Genomic DNA, 18,451 nt, shown 5'->3' on the forward strand with positions numbered 1-18,451 from the left:
AGTGTGGGAGGTGGAGAGGTACTAGCAGAGGGAAAGGATGCAAATGAGACAAGATTGTTTCTCTAGTGGGTGGGTGGAGTTGTTTGGCTTGTCTTGTTGTAGACTTTTTGCCAGACGTCTGAAGAGTTTGTGCATGTGTTGCTATGCATGTAGGGAGGTGAAGGAGTTAGAAAATGCACATAAATGATGTCTTTCATCAGTTCAGCTTCCCTGAAAGTCTGAAACTTTTAGGAATATATTTTTTAAACCTTTTTTAGGGCCTTCATTCTCTTTCTGTGTGTGATTAATTTGTACTTCATCTTTAGGTCTAGTGATGGGGTCAGGCAGGAAGTAAGAACATATCTTCTGTCACTGTTGGTGGGTGTGTGGGTGTGTGTTTGCTGCTGCCTGTGTGTCCACATGGAAGACAATGCCTTCTGTTTGTCTGTATTCAGACCGTGAAATCGCTTTATCCTTGCTAACGCACTCTCTCTGCATCAGCGGGCAATTGTGCGTGCGTGTGTGTGTGCGTGCGCGCATGCGTGTGTGTGTGTGTGTGCGCGCACATGCGTGCGTGAGGACGAGATAGTGATTCAGTGATTATAAGTTACTGTAGGCCTCCATTGTGTGCTTTTCTGTCCTCTGGTGAGCAGTGAAGCAAACCTTTGCATGCTACAAACAGAACATATAGATCAGTTCAACCAGTCTGTCATTCAACAGGTGTCGTTCTTTTTCTTTAAAATTTTCTCTAAACCTTTGGCATGCTGTTTAGGAGTGGTTTTACACAGCTGGAGTGTCTGTTTATACTTTTTTTCCAGACTGGATGGAGGAGGACTTTAAGTTTCTGCTTTGAGTCAGCGTTTCATTCTGTTTACGAGTATTAAAGTCTGACTGCCTTTAGTTTTTGCTGTTAGAGCCTTGTGTGTGTTCGAACTGTCGATGAAACTTCTGCCTTATCTGGTGAGGCACCCTGAGACTTTGCAGGCGTTCCTCTTTACCTTATCCTGCGTTTGGTAGGCACATAGTTTAACTCTTTCCTCCATAAAGATGCCGTTTGATGTCCTCCCCCTGTACTCTTAATGACAAGCTTTGACACCTCAGTAATAGATCAATAAAGACATGGTTCAGGTTTTCCAAGGGTACCTCCATAAGCGGAGACCACCCTCACCAACTTCTGATGCTGCTCAGTTCAAAAAAGAGCTTCCAGGAGGTAAAGAGCTGAGCCTCAGAAGGGTATTCTGTACATGATGAAGGAAGCACTTTCCAAATTACCTTTTACAGCACATGTTCCTGGTCCCCAGAGGATAAATCCTTACATATTTTATTACAATCCTACTTATTTGTGTATCAGCATCAATATCAAGTCATAGGTATAAAAATAAAATGTGTGTATAATGGGTAGATTGCCATGTCTTCGATCTGTTGAGCACATTTGTGCTTCCCAGAATACAAAACCATTTGAGGATCAACACTGCAGCTCCAGGGATATCTAGTGAGCCTTCAGAGTTTGTGTGTGTGTGTGTGTGTGTGTGTGTGTGTGTGTGTGTGTGTGTGTGTATTATTCCTATAAATGTTTAATCAGTTCCCCTCTGATCATTTTATTCCTGTTGACATTGCTTTATCTTTTGTCTTGCTGGAAATGGATTCCTCTCAATGAAGGTATTGGATATCAAATTACCTGATGCTTCTGAAGGGATCAGGACTAGAGTTGATGGGGAAATTGAATTCAAACACATTTTAAAGAAACTTTTATTGAAATCAATAATATATGTAGGTTTTTAATATTTTCTTTTCAGCTCACCTGTTTTTTTTGTTTTTACCCTCAGTGCTTTGTGGTTTGTTTGTTTTTTTTAGTGCGATTTCTCAACATTTTAATGGTACAGCCCTTCTGAATAATAATCTAATGACATTCCCATCAGCTTTAGTCACACTTGTGGTTTGTGCTTCTTGACAAACATTTGCATGTTAACAGGCTAAAGTAAGACCATGATCATGGTGAACATTATACCTGCTAGACATCAGAAATTGTGAGCCTGTTAGCTTTTGGCTAGTACTCAGAGGTGCCACCATGCCTGTAGACTCTTATGCTAAAACTTCTTAATGTTTATTTTAAGTTTCGTCATTAATCAGAGTTTACTGGAATGAAGATGACAAAGCTGTGAGCACAGGCACATAGTTGTAGAGGCAGGAAGGGTGACACATTTACTCACTTATTATGACCCCACAGCTTTTGGGGGCTTGTATTATTGGCCAATGAGCAGACCTCTTGGGGGAGGGAGCTTAATTCAGACATGCACATAAACTTTTAATGAGGTCAAAGCAACAGGGTGACATCATCCCTGGGAATCCCTCTACCAGCTGTCTGCTGACACACCAGGAGCAGGAAGTGTGTGTGTGTGCACACATTTTTATTTATTAATTTTTCTAACAGCTCCTGATTGATAAACGTTTTTATTCCTGGTTATGTGGTGGTGGGCTGGTTTCTGTCTGAGCTGCTACAGACCAGCCAAAAGTCAAGTCTCTGACAGAGTCCTAAATATTCATTAGTGGTCTTCTTTTTTTTTTTTTTCCCCCCTCAATGTGCTGACAGCTTTCTTTGCACTCGTTTTTGCGTAGCCAACCTAAATGTGTGGGAGCTGCGAGATTTGTGATGAATGAGCTGTGGTCACCATGACATAGCTGGAATATATGCACAAACCGCTGCTGTCCGTCTGTTTTTCAGTCCCTCTCATCTTTCCCACACAGCTGTGATTTTTCTCTGTGTTCACTTATTCTCCCGTCGGCTTTTTCACTTTTACCTTTAAGTTACGGCAGAGCACTTTTAATTTGTCTCTCAGTAATTTAACTCTTACCTTTCTGTGGAAGCTTATTTCTGCTGCTGGAGGGGAACAAAATGCCGTCCATAACTTAAAATTTGGGTATCTCAAAAGTTTAAGTTGGTAAGATTGACACAAAATTCAATCCAGAAGCTTCACGAAGGAAAGCAGATGGAGCAGACGCATGCACACGCAAAAGCATCAGAGAGCTACCAGTGAACGTGAACAAAGACCAGGATGAGTGTGTTCATGTCAAACTGTTGGGCAGCGAATACTGTCAGCCACCTCCTTGTTACCTGCTTCCAGATGACAAGGAGATGACATATCTTCATAGACCTTCCTGATTGGGAGAGCTAACTTTAAATTTCAAGTTATTATTTTTTTTCCTCTCCCCATTGGCGGTAATGCGGTTCTGTACCTTTTTGCCATTATTGCTCCTCTTTAGATCGTGATGCCTACTCTGCTCATTGTATCTGCTTTTAACACAGATGTTGTAATGCAGCAATTCAGTCCTTTTAGTATTTTAGCACACATGCTGTTGTGCCTCGCACAAATTGACTCACAGCTTTGGCTTAAAAAAAAAACCCAACAAAATCTGCACTGGCAGTTCATGACCCACAAATGAAAGCCCTCCTCACACCTCCACCTCCAGCTGTCTGAGACTTGTTACTGCTGTGTATAAAACACAGGGACAGGAAGTGACAGCACTCAGGAATGCCAGTATAACACCCAGCTTGGCCTGCAGGGGATCAGCGTCGTGAGGGAATGAAAAAGAGGGATTTAAGTTCTTCCTGATGGAAGAAGACGGCTTCCATAAACAAGAGGATGGAACTTGCAGTTATGAAAGCTGTAGGAGGATTTTGTTTTGTTTTGTTTGTTTTTTGCACCCCCTCGTCTGACTATAGAGCAGTAAAGCAGTGAGAATGATGATGATTGAATATCTGTGACTTTCTTAACAAATTCCTGACTATGGGGATTTGGAGTCCTGGGAATAGGAAGTGAGGGAAAAAACGTATAAATTAATGTAATTATAATATTGATCTTTTCTTTTTCCTCAGATAAAACAGGAATGTAGAAAACCCGCTGTGCACACAGTAGAATACAAACATGCACTCCCCAGATTTCCTCTTATTTTTCTGCATTTTTAATCCACATTCCTACAGGCTTATGTAAGCAGTGTGCTGAAGTGTGTCGATATTGCTACCAAGCACACGCGTGTGTGTATGTGTGTGCAGCTTCTAGTGAGGGGGGGTGTGTGTATGCGCGCAAACTCACAATTTAGTCCTATTTTGTGCAGTTGTCGTCACAGATCTTGAGAGTAATCTTTATTTTATCAGCTCGGCTTCATTTCCTGGGTTAACAAAGGGGTGACTGCGGAGATTGCCGCTGATTACACACACGCTCAGACATACATATATATATACACAGTGGTGGTTTCAGGCATCTGCGTCATCTGGTTTTGATAATTGCTATGAGCTTTTGTTATAGTGTTCTAATTCCTCCCCTCTATTACACCTAAACTGTGTGCGTCTAGTTTACAGCTCAGAATTATAGCACTCTGTCCTCTTACTCACTAGTTTTGTTTGTTTGGTTACTTTGTGTTTTTGTTTTTATGCTTTTTTTTTTTGTTTGTTTGGGGTTTTTTTTTAAGTAAAGTGAGATACTTTAAGGTACTCCCTCTGCCTGCTGGTGTGTACGTGCATCTTTTTTTTTTGTGCCGTGTTTGTTTTGTGTATTCACGTTGTCTTGTAGTATCTGAGGACGCTGAATTTTGTTACAGAACATATGCATCTAAACAGACAGAAGGACACGGACGGCTATGTTATGGTCCCCTCTATCTCGTGACCTTTCTGAAAAACTAAAAATATCCACAGTTTGGTTATCTGCTTTTAACAGCACTGGTGTTCCGTACCAGTCATGCATATTTTTAAACCATGATGGGAGTCTAATTGCTTGCCCTGGCAGAGTTGGCGCCACGTTTGGTGCACAGTGTTATACTGATGTGCAGGGAAATGGGAAGGAGTAAAAGAATGATATTTTAAACAGGAATGTTAATTTGGGAAAGGATTGTTGGTAACTGCATTAAATGGAAAACACGGCATGTGACAGAGAGGCAGATATATCCAGGTTTATGTTTTTAAACCTCTCGAGCTTTGTTTTAGGAGTGTTCTTCGTGTGTATAACTAGCCATTGACTTAAAAAATAAAATGTGCTTTTGCCCGTCTCTCTGCTGAGACCACTCAGTGTCTAATAATTCATGCAAGTTTTTTGCCTGCAGAAATTATATTATGTCTTCTTGCTGCACCAGCTGTGGCCAGAGGCATCTTCTCTATAATGTGATATCTCAGGATACTGAAAAAATGTACTTTTCTGATTTTCTATGAGTTTGAACACGAAAAATAAAATGATGACAATTTGTCTTTTATGCAAGGACACGCCATGGGTTATGTCTTTGTCAGCAAGGCGATTGTAAGACTGATGAAATTGCAGTTAAAGGTTCAAATTTTATCCTCCTCCGTTTGAAATGACCATATTTTTGAAAGACCAGGGAGCAGCTGGGACCCTCTGGCGATATGTTTGACTCTCCTGGTCTAAAAGAAAACATTATACATGGAAAAAGCCAAGCCTGGAATGACAAAGAGGTAAAATGCAACTTTACTGACTGGTGGAAGCAGAAAGTTTAGTTTTGATTAAGGTGGAAACTTGTAGCATGTAAGGTGTGCAGCCAGAACAGCCTCAGTGCACATCTCTGGAGGGATGAAGCACCATTGTTCCAAACATTTATTGATTTGCAGTGAATCTTCTCTTTAAAGGGAGTAGTGGAAACAAATTTTACAGAAGAACAGAGATTCCCTCCTTCCAATCTTTGTTTTTTTCCCCCCTCCTTTTATCACATGTCTGTAGCTCTAGACAGTAAGTATGCTGCTTTGTGACATCTTAACTTTAGCCCACTGCTCTTGCCGTTGCACAGTCTAAATGTTTGAATGCCAAGTTGTGTATTTCTTTAACGGGATACCTGCAGCTATGGGGCGCCTGGTGTGGAGTTCACAGGTCTGCACAATGACACCACTGCTGTCACACAAATCCACTTCCTGCCTGGACAGGTGAGGTCAATTTTCTCCTGAATGTTTAAAAATGTAAAAAAAACCAAAACCCTCCAAAACATTAAAAATTAAGTTAAGGTTTCGGCAGTGAATCATGGCACACATCATATATTAATTCTTTTCTCCCAAGGGTCGTCTGCTGTCACTGTTGGATGACAACACAATCCACCTGTGGGAGCTGGTGGCCGGACCCCTGAGAGAGGTCGGTGGGGTTAAGAAAGAGGGCGTGGTTTCTCTACAGGAAGTGAACACCTACAGTCTGCCCGGCAGACCTGGCATCGAGAGCTGCAGGTACACAAGAGTCCTCTTTAAAGAAACCTGAATGAAAATTGGGAACTTTTGAAAGTCTGTAATCATGTCTCACCTTCTTTCACACCCCAACTTGTTGTTGGTTGTGCCTGTTAGAATTTTGAGTATCAGAAATTTTCCTAATTTCCTTTGTCTCAGTGCCACTCGGGTGACTGTCCTCCTCTTGCTGAAGTCATGTGACCTCCTCTGCATTGGAACAGAGGGAGGAGGCGTCTACTTCCTAGAGGTGCCCAGCCTCTCGCTGAAAGATAACCAGACACTGCTCCAGGATCTGATCACACACAGGTGAGATTGTTACACAAAAGAAGGAATTAATACAAAAAACCATGAACAAAGAGACAACCCAAGTACAGATCAAGCAATAAATCTGTATCTTTTTCGTTAACTTACACTGTTAAACTACAGGATCTGGTGGATACACCAGCTAAGCTGATATTGGAATGGAATACATAGCCTTATTGTCTAACTGTCAACACATGTGGAAGGGTTATATTTTTTTATATTGCAGATATTTATTAGAGAATATCAAATTATCCTTGTAAATAGCTTCACACGCTTAAATCTTTTATTGACTTTTCTTCACCATCCTTGTTCTCCACTCTTCTCCGTCCTCCATCACAGTGAGCGTTCCTGTAAACATTAAACACTTCAGCTTCCTCCACTCACAGCTGCAGCTGAGCAGCTCACACACATGCGTGCAGATACAAGTATCCCCACTGACCCTAGCAGCAGCAGGCAGGTCAGGTTCACTGGGTTCAGGCTCCATTAAACGCTGTCAGATGTTTTATATATTAATTTATTTAGCTTTTTTTTTTTTTTTTTTTTAAAAACCCAACAAATCAAAAAATAATTACACACCGTAGTGTGAGTGAGGAGCACTAAAAATGAAGATATGGCTGCTTTTCGGTGGGTGAGGTAGGTGCTGCTTTTACTTGCAGAATAAAATGATCAAATCAGTCATGGCAGTAAAGTTGACCTAACAAAGCAGCCTATTACCTAATTTTGGCTTTGTTCCGGTAACTCACTTGCACAGTTTTTGACAGACATGTTCTGTGAAGCTTATTAAAAATGTACTTGTGTTTTTTCCCTTCAGCGCTTTTGTTTTCATATAGGAAGTTTCTGTGTGTTAGTCTTCGCTCTTTGCTCTCGCATCAAGTGTGTAGAGTTCATTTGAACAAAGGTAATGTCACATAATGGATTTTTTGTTTGTTTTAAACCAGTGCAGATTAGAAAACCTTCTTTAATTATGTGTGAGGGTTTTCAGCTTTAATTCTTCATTTTCTGCCATATAAATATTATTACAGTGGTATTAAATATGGCCAAAGTTGAGCCTCATTTTTGTGTTTTTTTTTTTTTTTTTTTTTTTTTTTTTTTTTTTTCTCTTTTGTCTAAGATATCAGAGTGAGGGGAATAACGTTAATATTGGTCCTCTCAGGCTGTGGCCGTGAGCACAGTAGCTCCAACCACCTGCTGATGAAAACCTTCTCTATGCTAATGGCAGCCAACCATTAGATTTAGAAAGGTTTAGAGGAAGGGTGGCCTTAAAGAAAAGCTAAAAACGCCTTGTTTCAGACTGGGGGTTGCACCATGATATCAGTTGTAAAGGCTGCAAAGGAACTTGCTAACAAAGCAGTGTTAACTAGATATACAGACACTTGATAGACGGCTATGTTACTTCAGGGCTGTTATTTGTAAGGTGTTTTTACCCCCTCCCCCTTAATGATGGTGGAGCCTCACTGTGGCAAGCAGTGGTGTGCAGTGATGTGAGAGCTCAGCAGAGAACTAGAACAAAACACAGTGAGAGTGGAGCACAAACACAGATCATCACACACGTAAAGGAATTCAATTGTTATCATAGAAGAAAGGAAATGCAGAATGTTGTTTGATATCTGACAGAAAACAAACGTGATTTTTTTTTTTTGCCTCTCTACATACCACAGACTGCTTTGTGGTTCGTGCTTGAGCTTTGCTGTGCTGCCACACTGGCTGTGTATCAGTGCTACTGTTGTTTCTTTTTCATTCTGCTGTGACTGTGTGACTGCTTGGCCAAACCCCTCATTAACCAGGCTTGTCGAGGGAAGTAAGCAGAACTGAAGCCTAACGAGGGCGCTGATAAGGCAGGCGTGTGTGTGTGCGTGTGTGTGTGAGTGTGTTTGTGCGCAAAGGAGGGGAGGTTTTAGACAGTAAAGCTTTGTACCAAATGCCAAAACACAGTATTCCGGTTGGGGAAGTGTTTCAACACACACACACACGCGCGCGTACACAGGATCATCTCTAGGACTCTATGGCAGGATGCTGGATTCCCTAAAAATACTTATGAACAGGGCGACAGAGACAATGGAATGCTTTGTTGGGAATGTTTCTGCCGCTGTGCTTCCGGAGAGGATCTTCCTCAGTGAAGCCTACAACAGCAGACAGAAGTTATATGTGTGTGTGTGTGCGCGCGCGTGTGTGTGTGCGCTTCACCCGGCGCTGCTGTTCATTGATCCTTGTGTTTCATATGCATTAAAGTCCATAAAGCTGCAGTACTTTCTTTCTTTATCACTTCATTTTCTCTCTCTGTCTTGGCTGTTTAGTCTCCTTTCTTCTTCCTTCGCTGAGGGAATCCTCTGACATCTCAAGGGTGTGTCCTGCTCTACATTCCTGCTCTGGCTCAGAGGAATGTCTTGTTCTCAAACTTCAGCAACTTGGGTCTTTGCTCTGTGCTGATTATACATGTTTTAGCACTTTTGCTTTGGGGTGTTTCGGTGCAAAGAACAGCTTTGTGTATTTGCAGCAGTAACTTCAACATTTTGTATAATCTCCTTGCACTGTTTCCAAAACTCTGTTGCGCCGTATGTGTACTGCATTATTTACCCTCTACCTCCACACACCATAATTTCAGATGATAACAAACACTAAACCAGTTTGAGGATGTAGTTGTTGTTGTTTTGTTTTTCAAACTCGGCTGTTTACTGTGTCTGTACAGTGTGACCAAAACACAGAATTTCTCTCGCATGGAACCAGGTGACTCTGTCCTCTTGTATCTCTCGTATCATTGGATAATTGTTTCATCAGACAGATGTCTGACCTCGTCAGGATGTGTAGATAAATGTAATTTACAGCCTTGTGGATCACAGTAAAGCGGGAAGCTACAGATGTGGGATAATGGATAATGTTTGTTTTCATTTTCCCAGTCTGCCAGATGACTACAGATGTGGGAAATCTCTGGGGCCGGTGGAAGCTCTTCAGGAACACCCTCAACAGTCAGGGAAGATTCTGATTGGCTACAGCCGAGGCCTGGTGGTCCTGTGGGATCTGAGCATTCGTCACGCTGAGCAGCTCTTCCTGGGCAAACAGGTACCTGTTACAGTTGGTGCTCATTGTTCTTGCTCCCAGTTTTCAGGGTGATGTTATAGCTAGATGACCTGCAGTGATGACTGTGTGTCTTTGTGTCTATGACCCTCCCCCCAGCAACTGGAGAGTCTGGTATGGGAACGCTCTGGAAACTTATTTGTCTGTTCCCATAACGATGGAGGCTATTCAGTTTGGGCTGTTACCAGTGGCAACACCTGCAATCACCAGCCAGTGTCCTCCACTATCCCCTACGGTGAGAAATACACACATGCATACATCACATGTCACACACTCCACACATTTGCATTTCAAGTGTAGGAGTGAAACATTCTCAGGTCCGGAGGACAGAGTGGAACCAGCGACGGACAGTGGACTCCACAGTGATGAGAATAAGTGCTTCAGCTGAGAGCTCGCTGTGGCTCCACACAGAGGCTGTGTTAGATGCATTTTTCCCAGTCATGCAAATTGTTTTCAGAATCTTTTTACCTGTCATTTTACATTTCTTTCATGATCATAAACATTTCTAAAGCATTTAACTTTTGTTCAGTAATGAGCTCTAACGTGATAAAACTCTGTTCTGCATCTTAGTTAATTCTCTCTACCACGCTGCAGACGTGTAGAGAATAGATGAAGAGCCACAAACCATATGGAGACTTTTCATGCTTATCCTTTTATTTTTCCTGTAGTAACAGAAGCATTGAAATAAAATGGACTAAAACTTCACTTTAAAGAGAACCTGAGAGAACTTCGCACCTAAATTACTTTGGGTGTGAATGCTGAACCCGTACTTCTATTACAGTTATGAACTCGGAAGAACCCTTCCTGGAAAGTGTTACAGCTTCCTCGAGTTGTGGTGGATTCTGTAATGGTTTTGCTGCTTAAGATTTGATACTTTGTTAAGAACAGACCACTACTAGTGCGTACACGGTTTCTGTCTGTGTTGGCTGTAAATTATTTAATATTCCCGTGGAGTACCCTGAGTGCTGTCTAACAGACGGCCCCTTTCATTTGCCCTCTCTTGGACTAAAAAGGATCTCTGGTAGCTTTTAATAGTCTTCTTTTTCTTGTTTCTTTTGTAATTGTCTATCACAGGTCCATTTCCCTGTAAAGCCATCAGCAAAATCCTGTGGAGGACAACACAAGCAGGGTGAGTGTTAAACCTCGTTTTGCAACCTTCCTGTTAAAGTGTGTTTGAGTCCTTCTATCAAACAGGTCATTTGGAATCAGCACTGGCGAATTTTCACTTATGACTGTTTTCTCAGATTCATTTTCATTTTCATTTTATTGGTCTTTTCTTTTGCATCCCTATATTTATGCAATTGCTGATTATTTTCCTAGTTTTGTAAATCTAAAAGGTATAATTTACCACATCATGTAACTATTATCTGTGGTGAGAAAAATACTATTAAAACATAATAAAGAGAGAAGTTAACTTTTTGTTTGCAAGTTACTGTAAAAGAATGCAGTGATGCAGAGTGAAAATAGAAACCAGACAGAAAATTGTGAGGTAGAAAAGTAGCTAATCTGTGTTTCTCACTGTAGTTCTCCAGTGCTTTTATACAGTGGAGGGATGCCCAGAGCCAGTTATGGTGACCGCCACTGTCTAACGATCCAACAGGACAAAGATCACGTCACCCTCGACTTCACATCTCGAGTGATTGATTTCTTCACCGTCCACAGTGTGGAGCAAGAGAGAGGTCAGAATCTGACCTGTGTTAAAGATGGTGTATGTAACGTAACATTTTCACGAGTATCAATCCTTTATCCCCTGTGTGATCTTTTCTTCTTATAGAGTTTGATGAGCCATCTGCTTTAGTGGTGTTACTAGAAGAAGAACTGGTTGTAATTGACCTCCAGACCCCCGGATGGCCCTCTATGCCCACTCCCTATCTTGCTCCTCTTCACTCGTCAGCCATCACCTGCTCCTGCCACATCTCCAGCGTCCCTCCTAAACTCTGGGAGAGGCTGGTCAACGCTGGCAAAGCACAGCAAAGCCGGCAGCACACACACAGGGTAAGGAGCTCATTGGCACTGTGAATGACAGGATTATTTAGCAAATTGGTTTATACATGGCAGTACGGGATATTCAGTCACAGGAAATCCTCATAAGAGGCTTAACCTGAAAACACCTTAGACAGAGTCTGACCCATCAGCTGACGTTTTATTTGGATTTATATTAAAATTGCTTGTTTCAAATCTCAAAGGCGTCTATATGAAAGAACAGTTGTAAGTTGATCAGAGGAGGCTATTTGCATGTAAATGGAAGTAATAAGTCACAGGCTCTCAGCCCAGCAATGAGAAGAGGAAACAAACAGGAATGTAACCATGAGCCACTGGTAGTGTGTGAGCTTTAAGAGCAGGTGTAGACAGTTAAAGGCTTTTCAAAAGCTTTGTGGCTTAGATCGGTTGTGCGATCAGTGGGAGATTAGCAACACACACGGACACACAGCTGTTACGCTCTTCATCATGGCTCTTTGTTTGTCCATGTGAGGCCAAATCAGATTGGCAGACGCTTTATCAGAGTGTGAATCTCTGTGGTACATTTTTCTGCTTTAACTTTTAAGACAAGTTCATGAGAAAATATGTTGATGTGAAAAATGATGAGTCCTAGCTTGGTTCAGAATTATTTATTTATTGTTTGTTTGTTTGTACAGAGCTGGCCGATATGTGGGGGGAAAAATCTGGCACCTCCACCTAAACAACAAGAGCTGCTATTGACAGGGTATTTACGCACACACACGCACACTCTCTTTGCACATGTCTACCCTGCAAGTGAATTCAGGTCTCTTGTTTTTTCCCACAACGTAAATCTGATGCTTTCTAGTAAGATTAGGTCACTAAAAGCAGCGTGAAGAAAGGATATCCTGCATTCAAAAAACTGGTGAAGGGGAAATCCCGTGAAACTGTTGGTGTTGCCAACCGCACACTTGGCAGAACTTGCATTGGCCTAAAGTGCAATAAAAAGAGTTATGTAATAGAAGTAAGTGGTTTAAAGACAATTTGAAAACTGAGAATAGCGTGAAAGCAGGAGGAGAATTTTGATGCCGCTGTTAGTTTTGTTAGCAACAAACTGATGTTATCCTTGTTTTTCTCTTTCTTTGTCCTTTGTGTTTCTCTCCATTGTTTAAAGTACAGGAACTTGTTTCCATCACCAAAGATGAGTTAACTAAAAGCAATGGATTGCAGCAGATAAACACTTATATGATTTTAAAAACTTGATGGTCAGAAAGTGACAGGTTTGAATAGCTAGCTAAGAGTATAACTAACTGTTGAAGTGGGTAGTGGATAAATTGGTTAGTGTATCTATTAAACATTTTATATAGTGACCTAAAATTCAGAATTAAAAAGGAAATTATTTTGTTTAGCATAGTGACCAGCTGGTCACTCAGAGGTTGAGCTTGCAACACCCTCAACCTCTGGGTGACTTTTTTGGATTGCAACGTGGTTGCTCAGGTCGTTGAGAAATAACATGTCTGCAAACCATCACGCTCTGACTGGGACTGACTGCAGTCACTCTCATACAGTTTGGTGAAGGCAATCAAATAAATGCCGACCAATTTACAAGCACGGAAGGATTACCAACATGTTGCGATCAATTTGATTGTGCATTAATGAGCGCAACTCGTCTGGGCTGCGCTGCTTTGCTGCAGGGTACTCGACTCAGCCAGTTGCCAGCTGGTTGTATTTTGGTTATGTTCATATATAAAAGCAAGTTGCTGAGTGCTTGTGTTATTCTGCAACAACTGTACCACTACGTGTGGAGGATTTTCTCTGACTGATTGCAATGTGTTGGCAGTCTGTCTGCATTTATAAATTAGATGGTGATTATTTGCAAACTTTTGCCAGTCAGTCTGAGAGTGATTCCAATCGATTCACGTCAGACCACGAGTGCTTTAACTGCCATACCAAGCAACCTGAAAAGTAGCAACTACGTATCCAGCCATTAAAAGTGGAACAAATTCAGTCATTGAGCAGACACTGATTTTTATTTTTTTAATTTATTTTTTTCACTAGTGATAATGAGGTTGCCATCTAATTTTTACTGCAGTGTGACTGACCCATAATTTGAATGTCTCTGTATGAACACGGCAACTTATGTAGTCATTTCTATGCCAGTTTTCCCCAGTCAATCGCCACATTATCACGTGATCCCATTCAGTCATAAACTGATGGAATCAGGTGAATCTGCTATCTTATTACCTTTTTATTGCTGTCTTGATGCACCAACATCACTTTGAACTTGGCACCTGACTACCTGGACATAATAGACTAATAGTTTAAACTGGTCACTAGCTGTTATAGATGGCTGTTAAAGGGAGCAGTTGTTGAATTTTCTGTGATTACAGCCATGAGGATGGCACGGTGCGATTCTGGGATGCTTCGGGTGTCGCCCTCACTCCGCTGTACAAACTCAGCACAGCCAACGTCTTCCACACCGACTGCGACCCTAGCGATGACCCGCAGGACCCCAGCAACGACCCCGATATGCAGCAAGAGGAGGAAGAATGGCCTCCGTTCAGGAAGGTGAGAAGCAACGAGGCTTTTCACGAAAGGAGGTGAAATGGACATAAATATAAGTCTCTCCTCAGAGTTCAGACACAGGGTCTGGTTTTACAAGCTGAGGGAATAAAAGCAATCTGTCTTTCGCACACATGCAGTAATGCTGCATCTGTGGCCCTAATTTTCTGATTGTTTTCATGTGTTTGGATTTAAGACTGACCCACCCCATTGTTCCTCTTATTAAAACTCGACTCCAGCGTAAACCGCAGTCTGTTTCTGGTTTAATGGACAGTTTTCTGTGCAGAAATACATTCAAATGAAGTGATTCACAGTCTGGAGGCAGAATTTTGTGTCAAGGGGAATCTAGCTGAGCTGTTTGGCTTCATTAGTCAGGAAACGGAGACGGGAGATTTTAAAGGAACGGTTTCTACAGTCAGAAATGTTTCTCAGTGCTCGGGCATGTGATCAGGATAAGAGTACATTATATCTGGGATTTGATATGAATGGAGAAAAAAAATAGAGGCATCACACCAGTAGAAAATAGATGAAGTATTTGTACATGCAGATAGACAGAATGGCAAGTTCCTTCTGCTCACTTCTTTTCTTCCTCTTCGCTCTTTAACTGCCTTACAAACACATCTCCTCGTGTATCCTGTGGTAACAGAGCTGCATGTTCAGGAATGTGGCCCTCATATGGGATGAAGAGCCTTTCCCTTTTTTCTCCTCTGTAATGAAAACCAGACCCATCATCCCACTCTTTCTGCTGTGTGTGTGTGACAAGCTTCTCTTACTCCTTGTTTTGCTAAGACAAAACTCCAATGTGAGAGGGATTCCTACTGTGTGCGTGTGTGACAGACAGATTAATGCGCATTTGCAGAGACTGTATCAGGGTAAAGAAGGGACTGTCCTGGCATTTGGTTGATAGTAAGAGGAGAGAGGCCTTTAAAGGAGGAGGAAACCATCAGGAGGGCATTTTGGCATTAAACTTAATTTGTAATTGGGCCATTAAGACAAAATGTTTTACACTGATGATGCAGTTTTTACAAGTTTCCAAAAAAGGTCTGCTTGTGAAGTCAGGTAGAGTTTATAAGATAATTTCTGACATAGGTACATTTCATTAACTGATTTGCAGCTCACTACCTAGCACGTATCTTTTCCATGGGGATATTTATGATGAACTTGAAGTGTGTGGGAAGTAATCTTCAGTGTAACTTTGCGTGGCTTAGTGTCACTCACTGCATAGTTCAGTTTTGCTTTGATCATCTAGAAAGGCACAGTATTCAAAATGGTTTAATGTTAACAACTTACAAGAAAGTGGTTTTTATATTCAAATGAATTAAATCCAATGTGTGTGTGTTTAGGTGGGCTGTTTTGACCCCTACAGTGACGACCCCAGGCTTGGCATCCAGAAGATAAGTCTGTGCAAGTACAGCAACAAGCTGGTGGTGGCCGGAACCGCCGGACAGGTGAAGATCAAAAACACACTGTCACAAGTTATTAAAAAAAATAAAACCAACATTAAGTAAGTTTGTTTCATTAATTATATCATAGAAAAACTGAAATCTAATTTTTGCCATTTTCCAAGTGTTTGCTTATAGGGCGTTGTGTGATTGTTGGTTTATTTCCTTTTATTATTGTGAATTGGGGATATATGTAAATAAAATTGAATTGCTTGAAAACCCCCCAAAATGAGCCACGGTGTTTCTGTACTGTTTCTAGGTGATCGTGCTGGGTCTGAGTGATGAGCGTTCGGACCACTTGGTCGACGTGTCAGTGGTTGATCTGCTGTACGACAGGGAGGGCTTCACCTGGAAGGGCCACGACAGGCTGGAACCGCGCTCTAAACCCGCACCTTTCCCTCCGGGCTTTCAGCCGCTGGTGGTGGTGCAGTGCTTGCCCCCGGCCTCTGTGACGGCAGTGGCACTGCATGCCGAGTGGAACCTGATCGCCTTTGGGACGAGTCATGGATTTGGCCTTTTTGACTACCACAGACGAAATGCTGTGCTGGCAAGGTTAGGCGCACACAGTCACGTGATTTGTATTCTTTGGGTATCGGGCAAAGCCTGAGTATTTTTGGGATAATGAAGATATACTTAGTCCCTGCTTAACCCATTTCCCCGCTGACTTAACATTCATTCTGGTGCTCTTTATGCTCTCCTAGGTGTACCTTACACCCTAATGACTCCTTAGCAATGGAGGGTCCCCTGTCAAGAGTCAAGTCCTTGAAGAAGTCCCTACGACAGAGCTTCAGACGCATCCGCAAAAGCAGGGTTTCAGGAAAGAAACGCACCATCACTACGCCCACCAGCAAGGTGAGAGACTGTGTGTCTGAGAGTAAACTGTGCAAAGAGAACACTGTTTATACTATTTATACTATGTATTGTATGTGTGTATAGGTTCAAGAGGCAAACGCTGCTCTAGCGGAGCAGGAGGAAGTAGCTCCGGTGCAGAGGCGTATAGAGCCGCGGTCAGCAGATGACTCGCTCTCTGGAGTGGTCCGGTGTGTCTGCTTTGCAGACACATTTCTACGTGATGGTGCGTTTACTTACTTTTCAACATATTTCCACTCTGTCTTTACTTCATTCACTTTTTTCTTAAACTGTTTGAACCGCATTTGTTTGTTGGAGAAAATGTCAGGATTGAGATAAGGAAGGTTGTCGTTTATCGTTTCTGCCGCGCTAACAACACGCTCGGTCTTGCTTAGGTACACATCACGGCCCCACGCTATGGGCAGGCACCAACTCGGGCAGTGTGTACGCCTACGCTCTGGAGGTGCCCGGTGTGGGTTCAGGGCGAGTGTGTGAGCGTGGCGGTGCGAGTGAGAGCAGTGTGTGCGTGGAGGCAGTGTTGGGTAAAGAGATTCAGCTGATGCACAGAGCGCCTGTGGTGTCGATCTGCGTGCTGGACGGTCGGGGGAAACCTTTACCAGAGCCGTACGAAGCCTCTCAAGACCTCGCCATCGCGCCTGATATGACCAACGCTCACTCTGTCCTGATCGCCTCGGAGGAGCAGCTCAAGGTATCGTCTGGAAACAACATCACAAAGTCTGTATTTGCATTTTTATTGTCATTTTTTAAGTTTGTAATGGATCTGGGCTTAAAAAGCAGTCTGCTACTCGTATATCATTTTAAATCTTACCTTTCTTCCTCCTCTGCTCAATTCCAGGTGTTCTCTCTTCCCAAAGTCAGCGCTAAGACGAAGTTTAAGCTGACTGCACATGAAGGCTGTCGGGTGAGGAAGGTTGCCATGGTGGTCTTCAGCTCCACAGCTCAGGAGGATTACAGCGAACACACACTCGTCTGTCTGACCAACCTCGGGGACATGCACCTCTTTAGTATTCCTGCCCTCCGACCACAGGTGCAGCCTCAGGGTTTGATCAAGAGCTTGACAGCAGCGTGTGCTTTCAAATGTGTTTTTGTGAGTCATAACTGTGTTTTATGTGTCCTCAGGTGCGTTATGACTGCATCCGTAAGGAAGACATCAGTGGCATTGCATCATGTGTCTTTACCAGGAATGGACAGGGTGAGAAGAATATGCTTGAATTTAAAATGAACGAAGTTATTTCAAGACACCTAAAGAGCACAGTGGGATTTCTTTCGTTATTATTATTTATTTTTTATTTTTTGCTTTTAGATTTTCATCACGATAACATTTGCCTCCTTGTCTCTGAGGTAGTGCAGAAAAAAATGAAATGAAATGTGGAGGCAACATAAAATGAAAGCTATGTATGTTCAGAAAGGTCAGCGAATGACTAAAAGGATGGTTTCACTCACTAATATAAAAAAATGTTCTTCTCTGCAGGGTTTTACCTGATCTCTCCTTCAGAATACGAGAGGTTCTCTCTCTCCGCCAAGGTCCTCACTGAACCGCTCTGCTTCGTTCAGCTCGACCGACCATTAGAGCCCACACCCACCAGGTAACACACACACACACTCCGATTGTAAGCATCATTAAATCTCAGGCTGCTTTTACTCTGTGATTATGAGCGAGTGTGTTCAAAACTTTAACAGGTGTGTTATGAAAAGGTGAAAGGGAAGCGGATCCTTCTTTGCTGAAATTTGGTTCTAGATCTGAGGATCCAGTTAAACTAGGGTTGGCTATATGGATTAATCCTTTATCAGAATATACGTGCTAATAAATATATCATAAATAATAAAAAAAAAAAAAAAAAAATTCAGTGTCATTGTTACTGATTTGCAACATTTCCCAGGACCAGTGAAAGTCCCTGGGAGGTCTCTGGACACCGCACTGAAAACCACTAAGCTGTGACTGTTCATTATGATTTCTCATGTGAAACCAAAGAAATGATCATTTTATTGTTATTGCTGTATTATTCCATCGACTGCCAAAGTAAATGGTGTGTGTGTGTGTGTGTGTGTGTGTGTGTGTGTGTGTGTGTGTGTGTGT

At 42.2% G+C, this 18,451-nt stretch overlaps 1 protein-coding gene across 2 annotated transcripts in view; it reads left to right on the plus strand.

Annotated features, from left to right (window-relative positions):
• llgl1 (LLGL scribble cell polarity complex component 1) overlaps positions 1-18,451 on the plus strand; it is a 33,956-nt gene that overhangs the window by 11,826 nt on the left and 3,679 nt on the right. For both annotated transcript variants that reach the window (XM_084926480.1, XM_084926479.1), the window contains exons 3-20: positions 5,818-5,899; positions 6,030-6,190; positions 6,347-6,493; positions 9,385-9,547; positions 9,662-9,797; positions 10,637-10,691; positions 11,087-11,241; positions 11,337-11,557; positions 12,199-12,266; positions 13,891-14,068; positions 15,406-15,510; positions 15,764-16,056; positions 16,206-16,356; positions 16,441-16,579; positions 16,749-17,062; positions 17,210-17,401; positions 17,494-17,566; positions 17,846-17,960. In XM_084926480.1, the coding sequence (XP_084782606.1) occupies positions 5,818-5,899; positions 6,030-6,190; positions 6,347-6,493; positions 9,385-9,547; positions 9,662-9,797; positions 10,637-10,691; positions 11,087-11,241; positions 11,337-11,557; positions 12,199-12,266; positions 13,891-14,068; positions 15,406-15,510; positions 15,764-16,056; positions 16,206-16,356; positions 16,441-16,579; positions 16,749-17,062; positions 17,210-17,401; positions 17,494-17,566; positions 17,846-17,960 (2,748 nt within the window). The remainder of the gene's footprint in view (positions 1-5,817; positions 5,900-6,029; positions 6,191-6,346; positions 6,494-9,384; positions 9,548-9,661; positions 9,798-10,636; positions 10,692-11,086; positions 11,242-11,336; positions 11,558-12,198; positions 12,267-13,890; positions 14,069-15,405; positions 15,511-15,763; positions 16,057-16,205; positions 16,357-16,440; positions 16,580-16,748; positions 17,063-17,209; positions 17,402-17,493; positions 17,567-17,845; positions 17,961-18,451) is intronic.

The sequence above is a fragment of the Perissodus microlepis genome, chromosome 4 (genome assembly GCF_051167445.1).
Source record: "Perissodus microlepis isolate ML-2025 ecotype Zambia chromosome 4, ASM5116744v1, whole genome shotgun sequence".
Lineage (NCBI taxonomy): Eukaryota > Metazoa > Chordata > Actinopteri > Cichliformes > Cichlidae > Perissodus > Perissodus microlepis.